This window comes from Emys orbicularis, chromosome 19, assembly GCF_028017835.1.
Source record: "Emys orbicularis isolate rEmyOrb1 chromosome 19, rEmyOrb1.hap1, whole genome shotgun sequence".
NCBI classification, from domain to species: Eukaryota; Metazoa; Chordata; order Testudines; family Emydidae; genus Emys; species Emys orbicularis.
In genome coordinates, this window is record NC_088701.1 from 5410313 (window position 1) to 5429933 (window position 19621).

The 19621-nt window shown below is 53.9% G+C and overlaps 1 protein-coding gene across 1 annotated transcript; it reads left to right on the top strand.

Moving 5' to 3' along the window:
* The first annotated feature begins 261 nt into the window (after window positions 1-261).
* Window positions 262-10475, top strand: LOC135891623 (C-type lectin domain family 17, member A-like). Its single transcript, XM_065419233.1, has 9 exons — window positions 262-352; window positions 2994-3119; window positions 4404-4466; window positions 6623-6685; window positions 6903-6965; window positions 7923-8012; window positions 8689-8834; window positions 8949-9055; window positions 10328-10475. The coding sequence occupies exons 1-9, from the start codon at window positions 262-264 to the stop codon at window positions 10473-10475; spliced, it is 897 nt and encodes a 298-aa protein (XP_065275305.1).
* The last annotated feature ends 9146 nt before the right edge of the window (window positions 10476-19621 follow it).

Sequence of the window (19621 nt, forward strand, 5' to 3'; positions counted from 1 at the left end):
TTAACTGAAGACTGAAGCAAAATAGGCACTGAGTCACTGTTGGGGGAGGGGAGCTGCACCCCCTCACATTTTTCCAGGAACACTGATGTACGAAGGTTCCCAGCCGCTGGGGGAGATGTGACAGGGACACAGATCTCTGCAGTTCTGAAGAGAGGAAGGGTGACTGGGTGCACGTGTTTCCTTTTCAAGGAAAGCTGCTCGGAGGCTCAGCGGCTATAAAACCCAGCGGCGCAGAGCTGGGAGAGGGAGAAGCTCAGAGCGATGGCTTTAGACAGCATTTACCAGAAGTGTGAAGAGTCCGACCGAGTGCAGCTCAAGGAACAAGAGGCAGAAATGGTGTCTGGAAGATCAGGTAACACCCGGGCTGCAATCGTGGGAGATCCCACCATCGCTTCCTCCCAATCAGCTGACTCCTTAATAACAGGCCCCGATCCCACAGACCTCACACACCACTGAAGCCGAGGGCTGGGCAGTTTGAGTGAGCTCTGTGGAATTGGGCCCCTGTTCTCTGGAAGGGGATGGGGTGGGAACTGAGCAGGTTTCTACTCTGGCATGTGGCTTTTCAGACATCGCAGCTGGAGGGCGCTGGACAGAACCAGGCTGAGACTTCCAAACTTGGTTCAACAGCATTTTGTCACGTGTTTGGTGTTTGGGTAGTACAGCAATGAGGGATCTAAAAGTAGATAGATAGATAGATAGATAGATAGATAGATAGATAGATAGATAGATAGATAGTCTTGTAAAGGTATTGGTCCCAAGATGTGTGAGAGACAAGGCAGGTGAGGTAATATCTTCTCTTGGACCAACTTCTCTTGGTGCAAGGGACAAACCTTTGAGCTTCACTGGGCTCGTCTTCAGGTCTGGGGAAGGTAAACAGAGTGTCCAAGAGCTCAATCTAAGCACCATCCAGTCCGGCTGTCTGGCTGCAGGTGTTGGCTGGGGTGGGCACAGCTACAGGTGTTGGGGGAGTTGTTTTTCAGGATCATCCTCCTCCTCTCTCAGCCTGATTCATTCCTTTTTCCCCTCAGCACGCTTTCGCCTCCTCATTTCTCTCTCTCTCTCTCGCTGATTCATTCCTTTCTTTTCCTAACATGCTTCCCTCACCCCAATTCCATGGGGCACTGAAATCCCCCCCCCCAAAATTACAGGGACTTGTGTGATTTAATTTTAATGAAAAGAAAATAAATAGGTAGAGAGATGGGGTGTGTTGGAAGGAGAGGGAAGGTGACTGGGGATGGCTAAGGAGAGAGAGAAGATTTGGCACCCACCCTGCACTCAGCACTACTGCTGCTGATGCACAAGTTGCCGGGCAATGGAGCCCGTTATACACACTAGAGCCCTGCAGAGGGGCTGGGATCCCACAGGAACCGCTGCCATAACAGCAGGAGCGGGTAATGTACTGTGTTGCGGGCGGGATTGGGTGGGCAAAAAAACCAGCCTGCGGGAATTTGCAGGAAAACACGAAATCTCTCGTCGGTTTGCAATGAATAGAATGTCAGCAATGGAAAGCAAGTTGGGTTTTTTAACTAAAGGTTTTAATAGTGAAATTTAAGCGAGGGCTAGAAATAACAGGCGTTAAAGTATTTTTACATGGTTTAAGCCAGGTTTGTTTGATTCTTTTAGTGCTAAAATTGTATCTGAACTTCATTTATATATATATATATATTACCTGACTGTTGTTTTTCAGTTTTTATTTTTAGTAGCGTTGGGGGATCTGTGTCTCTTGCGGGATTTGCGGGATCTAAGGTTTTTACGGGTGGGAGTGGGATAAAAACACAAGTAACAATATGGGAGCGGGTGGGCCTGCGTATTGCAGAGCAGGACTCGAGCGGGATAAAAAAAATAGTCCCATGCAGGGCTCTCATACACATCCCAGGTCGTGCCATCAGTAGCCTTGTCCCCAGTGGCTTTCCTAGGCCCAGAGATACATGTCCTGTCCGATGAGTTTCAGCTCCGGAGTCCTGCTGACCAGGCATCATGACCCTGGGTTGTGCAATGGGAAGGCGTCGCGTGCTTCCTGGGTACAAACAATTCTGCATTTACAGCGGATTTTCAGTTTTTTTCTTCCTCTTTTTTATTTTCATTCCTGGGAAGCGAAGGGGGGGTGATGTGTGGGATGGGGCTGATGTGGGGGTTGGGGACACAACTGCTTCCGTCCCCTCCCCAGCCCCCCGCTGACAGGAGCACAGTGGGCTGAGGCTGAGGGGTGGCTGGGGTGCACAGGGCACTGTGCAGAGAACAACCTTCTGAGCCAATGACTGGTCCCTGCCTGTAGGAGCTTACAGCAGAGGGGACAGCACAGAGCTGGGGGCCGCCTCCCTGGCTGGGGGTCTTCATGGCGCATGAGTTTTTGGCACGATGTTGAGGATTCTTGGGGGACAGTGTCGGGGAAGCTCAGGGCACTGGGAGAGGAGGCCAGGGCTGGGGTACAGGCCGCCATCAAGAGGGGATCACAGGTCGAGCAGGCGATGGGGCGGGGGGAGATGTACGCAGAGACCTGAGCCATGGAACTGGATCCTGATGGTGGAAGCTAGTCAAAGGGGACAGAGGAGAAAGGGGCAGGGGCGGAGAGTGAAACACCTGGGAATCCTCACAGCATCTCACATGCTCCGCCCAGCCCGGTTCCCCGAAGGATCCTTGGGAAAACACAGGGGACTCCCAGGAAATGGGGTTCTCTTACTGCTAGGGCAACAGGAGTGATGGAAGCCCGAGACAGTGGATGGGCTCTAGATATCCTGGAGACAGAGAGATTAGATAGAACGGGGATGGCTGGATGGAAATACACAAAATCATGTTCCAATTCCTACTTGATGTCCCTCCCGAGCTCTCGGTGTCAATTGCACTTCGGTGCCCAGAGGTGCCTGACCCCAGAGGCGCGTCCATCACTCTGAGTTAGTGAAGGCTAATAACAGTGACTGCTGATTTCCCTAATGCCTTCCCCATGGGGCAGGGATTCGTGCTCTAACCACCCCATCTCTGCTGCTCCCTTCCAGGGAGTGCCTGGCTGCAGTTTCCTAGGGGCCCAAAGGGGGCGGCAAAGTCCATATTAACCCTTTACGCCCTGCATGCTGTGTCATTCGTGCTATGGGCCGTGCTCCTCGCCGTGGCGATTGCGAAGTGTAAGTATCCCGGAGAGTGTTTAGGCCCATGACAGAGGAACCGGCCCAGAGGAAAAGTCCAGGGGTGCAATCCTGGCTCCATTAAGTCAATGGTCAAACTCTCATTGGCTTCAAAGAGGCCAAGATATCACCCCACATGTCCCTCCGAGCCCGAGCCGTGTCTCTGTCAATGGCCAGCGTGGGATGTTGCAGGGGTTGGGGTATAATCCCCCATAATGCACTTCACTGTGCCCTAGTACTGCTAATTGTAAGACAAGGCTCATTAAGTCAGGCCACCTGACCTCCAGCTCACAGCAGTGGGGCCGATAGGCACCGACTCCGTGGGTGCTCTGGGGCTGGAGCGCCCATGGAAAAAAAATAGTGGGTGCTCAGCACCCACCAGCAGTCCCGCCAATCAGCTTCTCCCCATCCCTCCCAGCGCCTCCTGCCTGCCATGATCAGCTGTTCAGCAACCTGCAAGAGGCACTGGGGGGAGGGGGAGGAGTGGGGGCTGGAAGACGTGGGGCGCAGCCTTGGTGAAAGGGGTGGAGTGAGGGTGGGGCCTGGGTCCGGGAGGAGGTCCAGCAGCCCCAGGGAAATCACAGCGCCTCTGGCGGGACCCCTTCCCAGGACCCGCAATCTGAGCAGGAACATACTGGGGTGTGATGCTTGAATGTATCCCCATGTTCGACAAGCTAGTACAGTGCGTGTTGGGACCCCCTCTGGCAGCTGCTCCACATTGGATGACAGCCCAACTACTGCTGCCGGCTAACAGAGTTACTCCTTTAGCTCAAGTGGTTAGAGGTCTTTGCTGCAGGGGTCAGATATTCAAAGCTTGCTGATGACCCCTGGTGGGAGATTACACACAGCTTCAGTGTTGAAAACTCTAGGTGGTTGAATTAAAGCCCCAGCTCCTGGAGTCATGTGATTAGGTGACACTCTCAGCTTTCATTTAAAAAATCGAGACAGTTTCTAGTTGCAGAGAAAAGCCTGAGAAAGTGACATAACAGCTCAGGAACCAGAAGGCAAAGAAAAGGATCCAAAATTTATTATTTTTTACAAACCTCATGATTTTTAACCCAATATCATGGGTTTTTTAACATTTGCGGTTGGCCAGACTGCTCCAGAGAGGTGGCTCAGAGAGGACTGGGAGATTGTCTCCCCCAGACACAAGTGAGCAGTTGGAAGCTGGGAAATAGAAATGCAACATTCCTCCCTGGGCCATGACTCCAAACTGAAAACCTATCCCTACTCTGAGTCCCCCAAACCATATAAACAACAGCTGATGTCTGTCCCTCTTTCTAGACGCAGAGATGTCCAAGGAGCTGGAACAGATGCGGACTGATCAATCTGTGCTCAGAGCCAACGGTAAGAATTCAGCTTACTCCCAGGCGTCCGTTTGTTGGTATTTTGGCCCAAGACAAAATCTGAGGCCTTGCCAGGTTTCTTCCCATTAGGGGGAGAAAACACTGCTCCCAGGCAGGTTTGTTCTCATTGTGACTTTGTTTAGTTACCCGGGGTCCTGTTCCACTGAGCAGGACAGGAACTAACACAAGCAGCTAGGTTCCTTGCTCAGAAATCCCCACAGCTGCCCCTCCAGCGAGCTCTGTGCCCAAGGAGCTCTGTCTCCACTTCCTCCCAGGGTCCCACTCACAGCTCCTTCGGCCTTCCACCCATGCGGCTGGCAGCCGGTTTCCTAGCACCTGGGGCTGCAACCAGTGACACCCTCAGGCCGGCCCACCTCAGCTCTGCCCTGTCAGGCAGCCTGGTGCTTTGGGCAGTCACATCCACTGTCTGCATCTATTTCACGGCATACAGGGGCTTGATTTCTTCTCCCGCACTTGACACCCGTTGGCTTTAACGAGGTCTGTCATTGTCTGTGGATCCCACATGAGGGCAGTCAATAGTACCCTCCAGCATAACCCTATTAGGTGTATTACAGTAGCAGCTAGGAGCCCCAATCACAGCCCAGACCCCCATTGTGCTGGGCGCTGCACAAATACAGATCAAATCTACAGTCTCTGCCCCAAAGAGCTTCCGACCTAAGTATTAGACCAGGGACAAGAGGTGGAGGCAGGCAAACAGATGGGGGAGCACAAGGGAACAGGATGTACCAAGCCTCTTATTGTTTTGGTTGCACTCCAATTCACTGATTAATGATCTGAGCCTGTTGAGCCTGAGGGAAAGACTCCCATGATCTTGAATGGCATTTGGATCAGGCTTTATTTAGCTAAGAGCCCGTCTGCAGCAGGGAAATGTACACCTGGTAGCTCACAAACCCGTGAATGTTATGGCCAGAAGAGACTGTTTGGAGCATCTGTTCTGACCTCCTGCAGAACCCAGGCCAGAGGAGGCCACCCAGCGATTCCATATTGGGTGGTTGAGTATAGCGGTGCTTTACGGGAGAGAGGCCCAATCTGTTAAAGGCTCCGAGTGACGGAAAATCCGCCCCGTCGCTGGAGACTTTGTCCCGATGGTTAAAAGGTGATGCAAACCCATTCATGTAGACGTGCTTCATTGGTGCAAAGCAGGACTCACTCCAGTGGGTCTCACACTGGCGAATTACAAAAGGGAATGGCATTCTGCAAGCCCCGTGCCATGTGTCAACACTAGAGATTTGCACCAGGGTATGGAGACACTAGTGCAAATGTCCCTAGGCTAGAGGGCTGGTCAGTTCTCTTGCTGTTGCTTGGACAGCATAGAGGTGACTGAAGGCATTCTGGGCCTCCGTGATGTTCTGCCCTGAGCCAAAGCTGCACTTTACGAGGTAGGATGCCGGTGAGGGACGGGTCTCTGTCACCGTCCAGCTGTCGTGTTTTAGGTCTCCCATCCAGCTTTCCTCGAGTCACAGAGAGTCTCTCAGGGAAGTTGGCAGGACTTCGGAGCAGATGACCATGGTACCTGAGAGAGGATTGGGCGACGGTCTAGTAGAGCAGGACCTGATTCGTTACAAAGCAGATCCCTTCATTCGACTTGCATCCTGGGCATTTGATGCTTTCGATCATTTGAAGACGCTTCATCTGAATGGTGTCCAATTTCTTGCCAATCTTGATGGTGCGGGGCCACATTTCAGTCCCAGTGGCCCGGATACTGAGCACCGCAGCTCTGTAGAGTCTCAGCTTCGTCTCTCGACTTTTCAGGGCGTTCCGTTTGCAAAGGACGTTCTTGACGAGGTGCCCCATTACTCACTAGTCTAGGGGGGACCCTAACTAATCCCACTAGCTGACTCGCCCCTAGGCAGGGCTGTCCGACAGCCGTGGGTCTGGGGGAATGAGCACAGGGCAGGGAGTCAGGGGGCCCTGGGTTCTAACCTTGCCTCACTGCCTGGCCTGGGGCAATTCACTCCCATCTGGAGCCTTAATGACCATCAGGGCAAATCCACCCACATGCAACCTCCTCCAGGGAAGGAAACCAGTCTGGGCGGCCCTCATAGACCCGCTCTGCTGGGGAACACGGTCCTTCCCCACGAGACAAGTGTGGGGGAGACAGATGGTTCCCAGCTCACCAGGCTCTGTCTCTTCCAGGCTCCGAGATGTCGAAGCAACTGGGGATGCTTCATTTCAATCAATCCACCATGCGCAGCACTGGTACGTACCCGAGTCCTCACGATCCACAGCCCGACGTCCCCTCTATGACTCCCCTGCACCTCTCATCTCACCCCTTTGGCCTTCCTCCCTCCTCCTCACAAGCCCCTCCCTACCCCATTCCCCATTTCCTGACCAATCTCCACCCCTCCCCGCTCCCGCTCAGCCCTGGTCCCTGAGATTCCCCAGGAGTGTGATGGGCTCTGTTTCTGTCTCTCAGGGGAGGAGCTGGCCAAGGAGCTGGAGAGGCTGCAGTCAGACCAGGCCATGCTGAGAGCAGAAGGTGAGGGCAGGCGGGGGTGTGGAGCAGGGCTCAGGCGGAGGAAGGGGGGGTGGGAAACAGCAGCGGGAAGCTGAGATGGGGATGGAGAATCCCAGCCCTGGGTGGCCATGGCAATCTGGGATCCCCCCCACACTGGATCCAGCCTGAGCGAGTGACATTTGTGATTCGTTCCCTGAGATGGAGGCACCAAGGCAGGAAACCCAGGGCCAAGCCCCACCCTTGTGGACCCCAGCGGGGATGCAGCCAATACCCCCGGAGCCTGCGCTCTGGGCTCTGTGTGCACCAGGGCCCCATTCTAAATGGGGGGGGGGGGAAGCCGATTAACCCTTTAGTGCCGGGGATTCTCACCCCAGTGTGTTCCCAGTCTGGCCTTCAGGGAACAGTCTGGGCTGTTTCTTGCTCCCCAAAATCATTTGGGGAAAAGCTGGGAGGAGATGGGGGACAGGGACCCATTAGGGGCCAAGGGGAGGCAGGTAGATTCAAGGGCATGGCAGAAAGAGGAGACCCTGGTGTAATAAGCTCGGGGTGTTGGGGAGCCAGGGGTAGGGAACTGGGGGGCAGGGCAGTGGGGGGAGGGGCAGGGCTTCTGCTGGGGTTTAGGGAGAGAGGGGGGCAGGTTTGAGCTGAATAAATTTGACCCCGGTGAAAGGTTGGGGTCCTGCTGGAGTGTTCGGCCGGGTCTCCAGTCCCTAATGACTGTATTGGACCGACTGTAACAAGCTCGGTACCTCCCGCTGCTGAGAAAGGGGCCCTGTTTCAGTGTCACAGCCAGGCCCCAAATCCCGGTGTTTACGGTCTGTACACAGACACGCCAGGCCGAGTTGCACACAGCTCTGGCCCTGGCTAACTTCTGGCGGCTCTGGACACACAGAACATGGTGAGCGCCACTCGAGGCTCCCAAACTATTTAAAGGGATGGGACCCCGTTCCCATACACGACGGCGTGTTGTGTTTCCAGTGTCCAGGGATCTGGCCAAAGCGAAACATGACAGAGATGACATCAGGGCCGAGACCTACAAGATCCTGGATGCTGCACAGAAAGGGAATGGTGAGATACACGCCAGCCTCGGCTCGCTCTTTCCGGCAGGGGGACCGTTTTCTGTTCTGCGTCTGTACAGCGCCTGGCACAACGGGGCCAGATTGGGGGGGGCTATGGCAATACAGATAATAACACTGAGTAACACTAAGCCCTTCGCGAACATTGGGGGCCTTCATATTCATCGAAGCCATAGGGAGGGGAGTCTGTAGGGGGCACTCTTCCCTCACAGTCAGTGCTGACCGCAATCCCCCAGCGTGATCCTAAGGGGCGCTCTTCCCTCAGAGTTATATGAAGGATTGTGCTGTAAGAGTCCGTTTAATGTTTCCAGCTGCGTATTAAGCAAAGTCTCTATCGTATCTACCCATCCATCTCTCTCTTCTCATTAGCTAAGTGTTTAAAAACCTGCTGGCAAGCTCAGAGTAAATAGTGATTTGTTCCATTGGGAAATGACTCCGAATTTCCTCCACATTTAGAGGAAGCATAAAGTGGGTGAATAACATTCTCCCAGTGACCTTTCAGCTGAGCACTTGCTGAAATGCTTTCCAGGGACAGGGCCTGCTTGAAGGAAGCTCCCGCGGTACCTGGCAGCTGCTGAAGGCATTCGCTGGGTTTATCCAGGGTGGGGAGCCCCTCCTGCCCATACCTCCCTAGTCACACGCTGGCTCTGCTGTGTTCTTTCTGACAGGCGCTTCCCGGTGCCAGCCTGGCTGGGAGCAGTACCGAGGGAGATGCTACTTTTTCTCCACGGCTGCCCAGCGCTGGCAGGCGGCCAGAAGCTCCTGTTTGAGCCAGACTGCCGACCTGGTGGTGATCAACGATCAAATGGAGCAGGTACGACCCCCCGACTCCCCCCATTCGGTAAAATGCACCCATGCAGAGGGCCGCCATAAGGCCTAGCTTATGCTCCAGTTCTAATCACCCAATCCTCTGTGTCATCCGCTCTAGAATTACTTGGCCAATAAAGCTGATTCTGTTCGTCATTGGCTCGGCTTCACAGACCAAGGGACTGAAGGCGTCTGGCACTGGGTGGACAACACTCCTGCGGCATTTACGTAAGCATGGGGCGATCCTCTGCTCTCCCCTTCCTGCCCCGGCCTTCCCCAGCTGCCCCTGTTTCCACCTCAGTAGCTCCGAGGCTGAGGCCTGGGACAGCACCACATTTCATGCCCTGACAACTGACCGACTCGAGCCTTTATCAGTCCCCCGCAGGTCCCTGGTTTGAATCTGGCCCAGGTCTGTAGCAACTACATGGCGTTGCTGCTGGGTGCCCTCGGTATGAAACAACCTTGGTGGGTCTCAGCCCAGTTCCCAGTGGGAAAAGCATCCACATATTGCACTGGGGGCTTGTCGGCCATCACAGCCGAGGGGTCGAGGACTGAATGGGCCAAGGAGATGGAGCGCCCTTCTCAGCCTACAGAGGGGTCTCTCCAAGGCAGGGCAGGTCTGAAACACCATGGCAAGGAGAAGTTTGTGCTGCCATAGCCCGTGTAGGTGGCAGCTTCTACCACTGATAACATGACATCCTCCACTGCATCGATGTGAACTGAGGGCCTGTAACAAATAACCTCCTGGCCCAGTGGTTAGAGCCCTGCTGGCTCCCATTCCCGACAGTCGTGCTGGCCTGCTGGGTGGCCTTGGGCAAGTCACTGCTCCGCTCTGGGACTCAGTTTCCCCTTCTGCATAATGGCCAAATGATGCTTTGTAACGTGCTTTTCTCTCCCCTGATGAAAGGTACTATCTACACGCTAGGCGTTATTGAGCCAAAGGAGCTGCTCCATTAACTGGTAGTAGGTTGTGGCCCAGTAACGAGGCCTGCTCTGCTAGCAGGTGACACTTTCCCCAGCCCTGTGTTGATTTGGATAATTCAAAATAAAAACATCTGTCTGTTTGTGGGGGGATATAATAAACCCTTGGGTTTTGGGGTGAAAATGCCACAAACCCCCTTTCAGGGAGAGGGCAGCCTGCCTTCCTTGGAGGCCATGTTGTTCACTCCTTTTCCTGAGGCCCCTTCATGCAGCTCCGGTCCCATCAAGGGGCCATAAAGGGAACGTAATCTCCCACACGCACACTTGCCCAGGCTCAAGGGCCTGGAGAAGAGCAGAAAAGCCCCATACGTAGGGGTGGGGCTGGAGCAGGGCTGGGCTTTGGCTATTTTTGGCTGCCCACAACGCCGCAGGGGCCTGAGCGTAAGTTAGACCAACCCTGAGGCTGCTCTAGGTTATGCTGAGGGGGGACCCGGTTACCAGGCAGCACATAGATGGGAGCATCTCAGCCGGAACCGGTGGCCCAGTGGCTTGAGGGCTCTTCTCTTCCTTCCCTTTCAGGTTTTGGGCCACAGGGGAGCCCAATAACATGTACAGTTTTCACGTCAGAGATGAGGACTGCGCCCACCTGCACGAGGGCGGCCGGTGGAACGACGAACCCTGCCACTTGCACTACAGATGGATCTGCGAAAAAGCTGCTTCTGTCTAAATAGCCGGAGTCCCGCCCTTGCTCTGAGCACCGGCTGAAATGTACCCGGCCCACGAGGCCTGTGAACCGTTCCAGCCCCACACCGGTCCATCAGGGCTGCCAGCTTTCTAACAGCACAAACTGAACACCCTTGCCCTGCCCCAGCCCTGAGGCCCCGCTCACACAATCCCCCCTCCCTCCGCTGCTCGCTCTCCCCCACCCTCACTCGCTTTCACCGGGCTGGGGCAGGGGGCTGGGGTGCGGGAGGGGGTGAGGGCTCTGGCCGAGGGTGCGGGCTCCAGGCTGGGGCAGGGGGCTGGGGTGCGGAGGGGGTGAGGGCTCTGGCTGAGGGTGCAGGCTCCAGGCTGGGGCCGAGGTATTCAGAATGCAGGAGGGGGCTCAGGGCTGGAGCAGGGGGTTGGAGTGCAGAAGGGGGTGCAGGCTCTGGGTGGGGGTGGGAGCTCCAGGCTGTGGCCGAGGGGGTTGGGGTGTGGGAGTGGGTGGAGGCTTCGGTTGGAGGTGCGGGCTCTGGGGTGGGGCCGGGGATGAGTGATTTGGGGTGCAGGAGGGGGATCAGGGCTAGGACAGGGAGCTGGGGTGCAGGAAGTGGTGCGGGCTCTGGGAGGAAGTTTGGGGTGCGAGCTTCAGCCAAGCAGTGCTTGCCTCAGGCAGCTTCCAGAAGTGGCCGGCATGTCTGGTCCCTAGGCAAAGGGGCTCAGCGCACTGCCTGCACATGTGGGCACCACCCTCGCAGCTCCCATTGGCCACAGTTCCTGGCAAATGGGACCTGTGGAGCTGGTGCTCGGGACGGGGCAGTGCCCCTACGCCTAGGAGCCGGATATGCCGGCCGCTTCCAGGAGCCACGTGGAGCCAGGGAGCCTGCCTTTGCCCTACTGTGCCACAGACTGGACTTTTAGTGGCCCGGTCAGTGGTGCTGACTGGAGCCGCCAGGGTCTCTTTTCGACCGTGCGTTCCAGTCGAAAACCGGACACGTGGCAACCCTACAGCCCAGAGGGCTCGTGTGCTCCCTCTCCACATGGGGCGAATTTCTCCCACAGAGACCACCCACCGGAGATGCTCCACGCTCTGTCTCTGCCACCCTGCCCCCCCTTCACCACTGCTTCACATTTACAAACTTGCTGTTCGCAGTACAAGCGCCTTCTCCCTTGCGATCCCCGCCACCTGCATCAGGTCCCCGTGTCTCCCACCCGCTCTGAACCCCTTTCGCTGTGTGAACCCAGCGGTGCCGGTTTTGGTGCCCTATGGGGGAGGAGGCAGCGGGGGGCAGTGGTTAAAACAGGGGGCTGGGAGTCAGGTCTCAGCTCCGGGTGACGCTGCTCCCCGCTGTGCTCTGCCGACCGTGCTGTGAAATGGGGCTGAGAATGCCTCCTCCAGCCGTCGGCCGGGTGGCCTGGTGAATGGAGGCTTTAGATGCACCTTGAGATGCTTGTGTGGTTGTGGCCGTGTAAGTGGAGAGGGCCCTCAGTGCTACACGGGATGTGGAGGGCGACCTTGTGTGGAATACAGCTGCCTTGGACTCAGAACGTGTGTCGGTGTAAACGGACTCATTTCTTTGTGTAATTCTGGGTGTGCACTGACCAGAGGGCTGAGGTGTGCATACACACACACGCACAGATGAGCTGTGCTGGGACCACAGGCTGGTGGCGACCCCATGATCTGCTGGGGGGCCACTGGGGCTCACACTGGGCTGAAGTGGAATAAAAATGGTGCCTAGCTCTCATGCTGGGCCCTGCCCAGGGGTGAGAAGGGATAACGGTCTAAATCCCTCCACCCCGACATGATTCCAGGAGCTGAGGCCCTAGGCAGGGGCTTGTAGCACCTAGGCCTTCATCCTGCCATGGGCCTCATATAGGGGGAGGATTAGGAGGAACAGGCCAACAGCCACTCTGGGCTAGACCAATGGTCCACCTAGCCCAGTGTCATGTCTCTGACAGTGGTCAGTGTCCGATGCTTCTGGCAGGTGGAGGTTTAGGGACACCCGGAGCATGGGGTTGCGTCCCCGAGCATCTTGGCTAATAGCCATTGCTGGACCTATCTTCCAGGAACTTATCTCATTCTTTTTTGAACCCTGTTATGCTTTGGGCCTTCACAATTCCCTTTGTGAGTTTTAAACCTGCTGCTTAATAATTTCCTTGGATCACCCCTGGTTCTTGCAGTGTGTGAAGGGGTAAATAACACTTCCCTAGTCACTTTCCCATGATGTCACAGCCCTCTATCATAGCCCCCCTAAGTGTCTCTTTTCCAAGCGGAACAGTCCAAGTCTTTGTAATCTGTCCTCATATGGAAGCTGTTCCAGCTCCCTAATCATTTTCATTGCCCTTCTCTGCATCTTTTCCAATTCTAATATATCCTTTTAGAGATTGGGCACCCAGAATTGCATGCCGTATTCAAGGTGCGGCCATACCCTGGCTCTATAGAGAGGCATAATGATATTTTCTGTTTCATTATCTCGCCCTTTCCTAGTGGTTTCTAACACGCTATTGGCTTTTTCGACAGCCGCTGCACATTGAGCGGATGTTTTCAGAGAACTCTCCACGATGACTCCAAAATCCCTTTCTTGCATAGTAACAGCTAGCTTAGACCCCACCAGTTTGTGTGTGTAGTTGGGATTATGTTTGCCAATGTGCATTACTCTGCACTTGTCACCACTGAATGTCATCTGCCATCTTGTTGCCCAGTCACCCAGTTTCCTGAGATCCTTTTGTATCTCTTTGCAGTCAGCTTTGGCCTTAACTATCTTGAGTAGTTTTGTATTGTCTTCAAATTTTGCCACCTCACTGTTCACCCCCTATTCGCACACCAGGAAATACTCTGTGATGCTGCCAGCTGGGAGTCACTTCCCTCGGGGCAAACTGGGAGCTGCATGGCTAGGGACATTGGCCTAACCCCTGTGGCCAGACCCTGTCTCCCTGCAGTGGTGGGACCCCAGAGAGATGTTTATGAGCCTGCTACTGGAGTGGTTCTTTTAGCTCAGGTGGTAGCAGCTCATCCCAGAAGTCCAGGGTTCAATCCTTGATCCCGACAACCGACCCGGTTATGCTATATTTAAAACTAGCCTGGGGAGAACAGTCCTGCTCTGGGACAATGGACCAGAGGGGACCTAGCGGAGCTGTTCCCTCTTTGACATTGTGACTCACTCAGGGTCACCACTGCCCGGCGCAGGAGGCAGGGTAATGGGGCAGTGCCCTGACATTGCCCACACAGGCTGCACCATGGGAACACCCGAGTCACCGTGTGTATAAGACACCCCCTTATGGGGCAGGAAGCCCAGCGGGCGCTAACAGCAGCGCACACGGGGCACCCACCCAGCCCGCTACCCTTGGCCCCACAGAGGAAGATGCCTGCACGATTGAGAAATCCGAGGGGACCCAGAGCAGATGCCCAACCCGCCTGGAGAACCTCAGCGGGACGGGGAGGATCCAGGAACTCGGGCTGGGGTCTGTCCACTCCCTGCGGCGCGACAAGCCAGCTCCTTTGCTGGCTGATGAGGAACCTGCTGCTCCGTGTGGTGCTCACTCTCTGGGGGTGGCAGTCGGGTTCCTTCCCTTTTTGCTCCTTCGTGGTGCTGGGGGAAAGCTCAAAAAGCAGTTTGGTTTTTCCTCTTTTCAAAAACGGATCAGAAATGGGGGTCTCACCTACCCTGCCATCCCTGGAAGCCTGGGGGTGACTGGGGAGCTGGCAGGACTGACAGCATCACACCCTGTGCAGGGGAAACCTCACTGCCTGGCAGGGGACATGATTATTTGCCGACAAAGTTTTTGAACCTATTTGATCCAATATCTGCTCCCAGTTACACCCGTGTAAATCCTGAGTCACACTATTGCCTTCACTCTAGATTTACACGGGTGTAACTGGGAGCAGAGTTTGGCCCTTTAGCTTCATCCTTTTCATTTTTGCGGATGCCCATTTAACTCAAATGCCTGAGACACAGTGGGGAGAAAAGCTCTTTTAGCTAAAGCTGCTACACACCGATCCCTGCCCCTTTAATTATTGTCAGGCTTGATCCAAAGTCATCCCGCTCAGTGCTGGGGGGTTGGGGTTAAGAGCCAGGGTGTAACCAGGACAGGGTTATCAGAGCCATTTCCCCCCTTTCCAGATCCCCCCTGCTCATGAACTGGCCACCTGTGAGCCTCACCCTGGTCATCATGGCCACCAAATTGCGTCCAACAGTCCTGGGCCTCCTCGTCCGTGAGGGTCCAGCATGAGCCAGGATCTCGAGATGTTCTGGCGAAGGGTGGGAACTTCATGAGACCAGGCCGCCTTTGCAACGTGAACTGAAGAGCTAGAGATTATTATGGGGTGCAGGGATCTGAGGTGACATCCCCTCCTCCCCAAATCCTGTTCTTTCCTGCCCCAAAGAGGCAAGAGCCCCCCCCTTGTCTAGAGACCAGATGGGCCATGGAGAGCCCCCCCCCCCCCCCACACACACACAATGGGATTCCCGCCCCAATCCCAACTACAGCAACAACAATAATGGACCAAACCGAGGTGCTGCTTGTCGAAGCGTGTCACATCAGCAGTGACATCCCCGAGGCTGACACTGGGGGTCTGCTCAGTTACACCGGTGGTCCCCAGCCCCACACCCGAGAGGAGCCTAATGGATAAGATCAGGGTCGGGCAGTATCCTAAATTGCATTTTGGTATTGTACCTAAACATTGCATTTCAATGGGGGATTCAACTTCCTTTATAGGAACAGACTCCTGAAACTCTCACCAGTCCACATTAGTGGTCAATACCAGCCCAGCCGAGACTGTTCCCTGAAGGCCAGACTGGGAACACACTGGGGTGAGAATCCCCGGCACTAAAGGGTTAATCGGCTTCCCCCCATTCAGAATGGGGCCCCTGGTACACACAGAGCCTTGAACGCAGGCTCTGGGGGTATTGGCTGCATCCCCGCTGGGGTCCGCAAGGGTGGGGCTTGGCCCTGGGTTTCCTGCCTTGGTGCCTCCATCTCAGGGAACGAATCACAAATGCCGCTCACTCAGGCTGGATCCGGTGCGGGGTGGGATCCCAGATTGCCATGGCCACCCAGGGCTGGGATTCTCCAGCCCCATCTCAACTTCCCGCTGCTGTTCTCCTCCCCCCCCCCCCCCCCCCGTCCTCCGCCAGAGCCCTGCTCCACACCCCCGCCTGCCCTCACTTCTGAAGGAGCTGTGAGTGGGACCCTGGGAGGAAGCGGAGACAGAGCTCCCCGGGCACAGAGCTCGCTGGAGGGGCAGCTGTGGGGATTTCTGAGCAAGGAACCTAGCTGCTGCTGTTAGTTCCTGCCCTGCTCAGTGGAACAGGACCCTGGGTAACTAAACAAGATCACAGCGAGAACAGACCTGCCTGGGAGCAGCGTTTGCTCCCCCTAATGGGAACAAACCCGGCAAGCCCTCAGATTTTGCCTTGGGCCAAAAGGGTAACAACAGTAATACCAACAAACAGATGCCTGGGAGTAAGCTGAATTGTTACCATTGGCTCTGAGCACGAATTGATCAGTCCACATCTGCTGCAGCTCCTCGGACATCTCTGCATCTAGAAAGAGGGGCTGACGTCAGCTGTTGTTTATATGGTTTGGGGGACTCAGAGTAGGGATGGGTTTTCAGTTTGGAGTCACGGCCCAGGGAGGAATGCTGCATTTCTATTTCCCAGCTTCCCACTGCTCACGTGTGTTTGGGGGAGACAATCTCCCAGTCCTCTCTGAGCCACCCCCACCCTGGAGCAGTCTGGCCAACCCCAAATGTTTAAAAAAAACCCATGATATTGGGTTAAAAATCATGAGCTTTGTAAAAAATGATAAATTTTGGATCCTTTTCTTTGCCTTCTGGTTCCTGAGCTGTCACATCACTTTCTCAGGCTTTTCTTTGCAACTAGAAACTGTCTCGATTTTTTAAATGAAAGCTGAGAGTCTCAACTAATCACATGACTCCAGGAGCTGGGGCTTTAATCCAACCACCTAGAGTTGGCAACGCTGCAGCTGTGTGTAATCTCCCACCAGGTGTCATCAGCAGCATTTGAATAGCTGACCCCTGCAGCATAGACCTCTAACCACTTGAGCTAAAGGAGTAACTCTTTAGCTGGCAGCAGTAGTTGGGCTGTCATCCTATGTGGAGCAGCTGCCAGAGGAGGTCCCAACACACACTGTACTAGCTTGTCGCACATGGGGATACATTCAAGCATCAAACCTCAGCGTGTCCCTGCTCAAAGTGTGGGCCTCACTCCACCCCTTTCACCAAGGCCCTGCCTCGCCTCTAGGGAAGGCACTAGGGAAATCAGCAGTCACTGTTATTAGCCTTCACTAACTCAGAGTGATGGACACACCTCTGGGGTCAGGCACCTCTGGGCACCACAGGGCAATTCACACCCAGAGGTTGGGAGGGACATCAAGTAGGAATTGGAACATGATTTTGTGTATTTCCATCCAGCCATCCCCGTTCTATCTAATCTCTCTGTCTCCAGGATATCTAGAGTCCATCCACTGTCTCGGGCTTCCATCACTCCTGTTGCCCTAGCAGGAAGAGAACCCCATTTCCTGGGAGTCCCCTGTGGTTTCCCAAGGATCCTTCGGGGAACCGGGCTGGGCGGAGCATGTGAGATGCTGTGAGGATTCCCAGGTGTTTCACTCTCTGCCCCTGCCCCTTTCTCCTCTGTCCCCTTTGACTAGCTTCCACCATCAGGATCCAGTTCCATGGCTCAGGTCTCTGTGTACATCTCCCCCCGCCCCATCGCCTGCTCGACCTGTGATCCCCTCTTGATGGCTGCCTGTACCCCAGCCCTGGCCTCCTCTCCCAGTGCCCTGAGCTTCCCCAGCAATGTCCCCCAAGAGTCCTCCCCATCGTGCCAAAGACTCATGCACCATGAAGACCCCCCCCCCCGCCAGGGAGCCTGCCCCCAGCTCTGTGCTCTGCTGTAGCCTCCTACAGGCAGGGACCAGTCATTGGCTCAGAAGGTTGTTCTCTGCACAGTGCCCTGTGCACCCCAGCCACCCCCCAGCCTCAGCCCACTGTGCTCCTGTCAGCGGGGGGCTGGGGAGGGGAAGGAAGCAGCTGTGTCCCCAACCCCGACATCAGCCCCATCCCACACATCACACCCCCCCCCCCTTCACTTCCCAGGAATGAAAATAAAAAAGAGGAAGAACTGAAAATCCGCTGTAAATGCAGAATTGTTTGTACCCAGGAAGCACGTGACATCTTCCCATTGCACACCCAGGGGTATGCTGCTTGATCAGCAGGACTCCGGAGCTGAAACACGTCAGGCAGGACATGTACCTCTGGGCCTAGGAAAGTCATTGGGGACAAGGCTGCTGATGGCACGACCTGGGATGTGTATGGGAGCCCTGCATGGGACTATTATTTTAATCCCACTCTAGTCCTGCTCTGCAATACGCAGGCCCACCCACTCCCGTATTGTTTCTTGTGGTTTTATCCCACTCCCACCCGTAAAAACCTTAGTTCCCAAAAATCCCACAAGAGACACAGAACCCCCCATGCTTATAAAAATACAAACAAAAAAATAACAGTCAGGTTATATATATATATATATATTCTAAGGAAGGGTAGAAGGGAGAACAGCAAAATAGAGACAATGGATTTCAGGAAGGCGGATTTTAGTAAGCTCAGAGAGCTGATAGGGAAGGTCCCATGGGAATCAAGACTGAGGGGAAAAACAACTGAGGAGAGTTGGCAGTTTTTCAAAGGGACACTATTAAGGGCCCAAAAGCAAGCTATTCCGCTGGTTAGGAAAGATAGAAAATGTGGCAAAAGACCACCTTGGCTTAACCACGAGATCTTGCATGATCTAAAAAATAAAAAGGAGTCATACAAAAAATGGAAACTAGGACAGATTACAAAGGATGAATATAGGCAAACAACACAGGAATGCAGGGGCAAGATTAGAAAGGCAAAGGCACAAAATGAGCTCAAACTAGCTACGGGAATAAAGGGGAACAAGAAGACTTTTTATCAATACATTAGAAGCAAGAGGAAGACCAAAGACAGGGTAGGCCCACTGCTTAGTGAAGAAGGAGAAACAGTAACAGGAAACTTGGAAATGGCAGAGATGCTTAATGACTTCTTTGTTTCGGTCTTCACCGAGAAGTCTGAAGGAATGCCTAACATAGTGAATGCTAATGGGACGGGGGTAGGTTTAGCAGATAAAATAAAAAAAGAACAAGTTAAAAATCACTTAGAAAAGTTAGATGCCTGCAAGTCACCAGGGCCTGATGAAATGCATCCTAGAATACTCAAGGAGCTAATAGAGGAGGTATCTGAGCCTCTAGCTATTATCTTTGGAAAATCATGGGAGATGGGAGAGATTCCAGAAGACTGGAAAAGGGCAAATATAGTGCCCATCTATAAAAAGGGAAATAAAAACAACCCAGGAAACTACAGACCAGTTAGTTTAACTTCTGTGCCAGGGAAGATAATGGAGCAAGTAATTAAGGAAATCATCTGCAAACACTTGGAAGGTGGTAAGGTGATAGGGAACAGCCAGCATGGATTTGTAAAGAACAAATCATGTCAAACCAATCTGATAGCTTTCTTTGATAGGATAACGAGTCTTGTGGATAAGGGAGAAGCTGTGGATGTGGTATACCTAGACTTTAGTAAGGCATTTGATACGGTCTCGCATGATATTCTTATCGACAAACTAGGCAAATACAATTTAGATGGGGCTACTATAAGGTGGGTGCATAACTGGCTGGATAACCGTACTCAGAGAGTTGTTATTAATGGTTCCCAATCCTGCTGGAAAGGCATAACGAGTGGGGTTCCGCAGGGGTCTGTTTGGGACCGGCTCTGTTCAATATCTTCATTAACGACTTAGATATTGGCATAGAAAGTACGCTTATTAAGTTTGCGGATGATACCAAACTGGGAGGGATTGCAACTGCTTTGGAGGACAGGGTCATAATTCAAAATGATCTGGACAAATTGGAGAAATGGTCTGAGTTAAACAGGATGAAGTTTAACAAAGACAAATCCAAAGTGCTCCACTTAGGAAGAAAAAATCAGTTTCACACATACAGAATGGGAAGAGACTGTCTAGGAAGGAGTACGGCAGAAAGGGATCTAGGGCTTATAGTGGATCACAAGCTAAATATGAGTCAACAGTGTGATGCTGTTGCAAAAAAAGCAAACATGATTCTGGGATGTATTAACAG

What these genes read in the sequence shown, in the direction of transcription:
- LOC135891623 (XM_065419233.1), top strand. Translation starts at nt 262, where the DNA reads ATGGCTTTAGACAGCATTTACCAGAAGTGTGAAGAGTCCGACCGAGTG. An exon ending in ATCCACCATGCGCAGCACTG is followed by an intron (nt 6,686 to 6,902) that starts GTACGTACCCGA and finishes TCTGTCTCTCAG; the next exon opens with GGGAGGAGCTGGCCAAGGAG. An exon ending in TCAACGATCAAATGGAGCAG is followed by an intron (nt 8,835 to 8,948) that starts GTACGACCCCCC and finishes CATCCGCTCTAG; the next exon opens with AATTACTTGGCCAATAAAGC.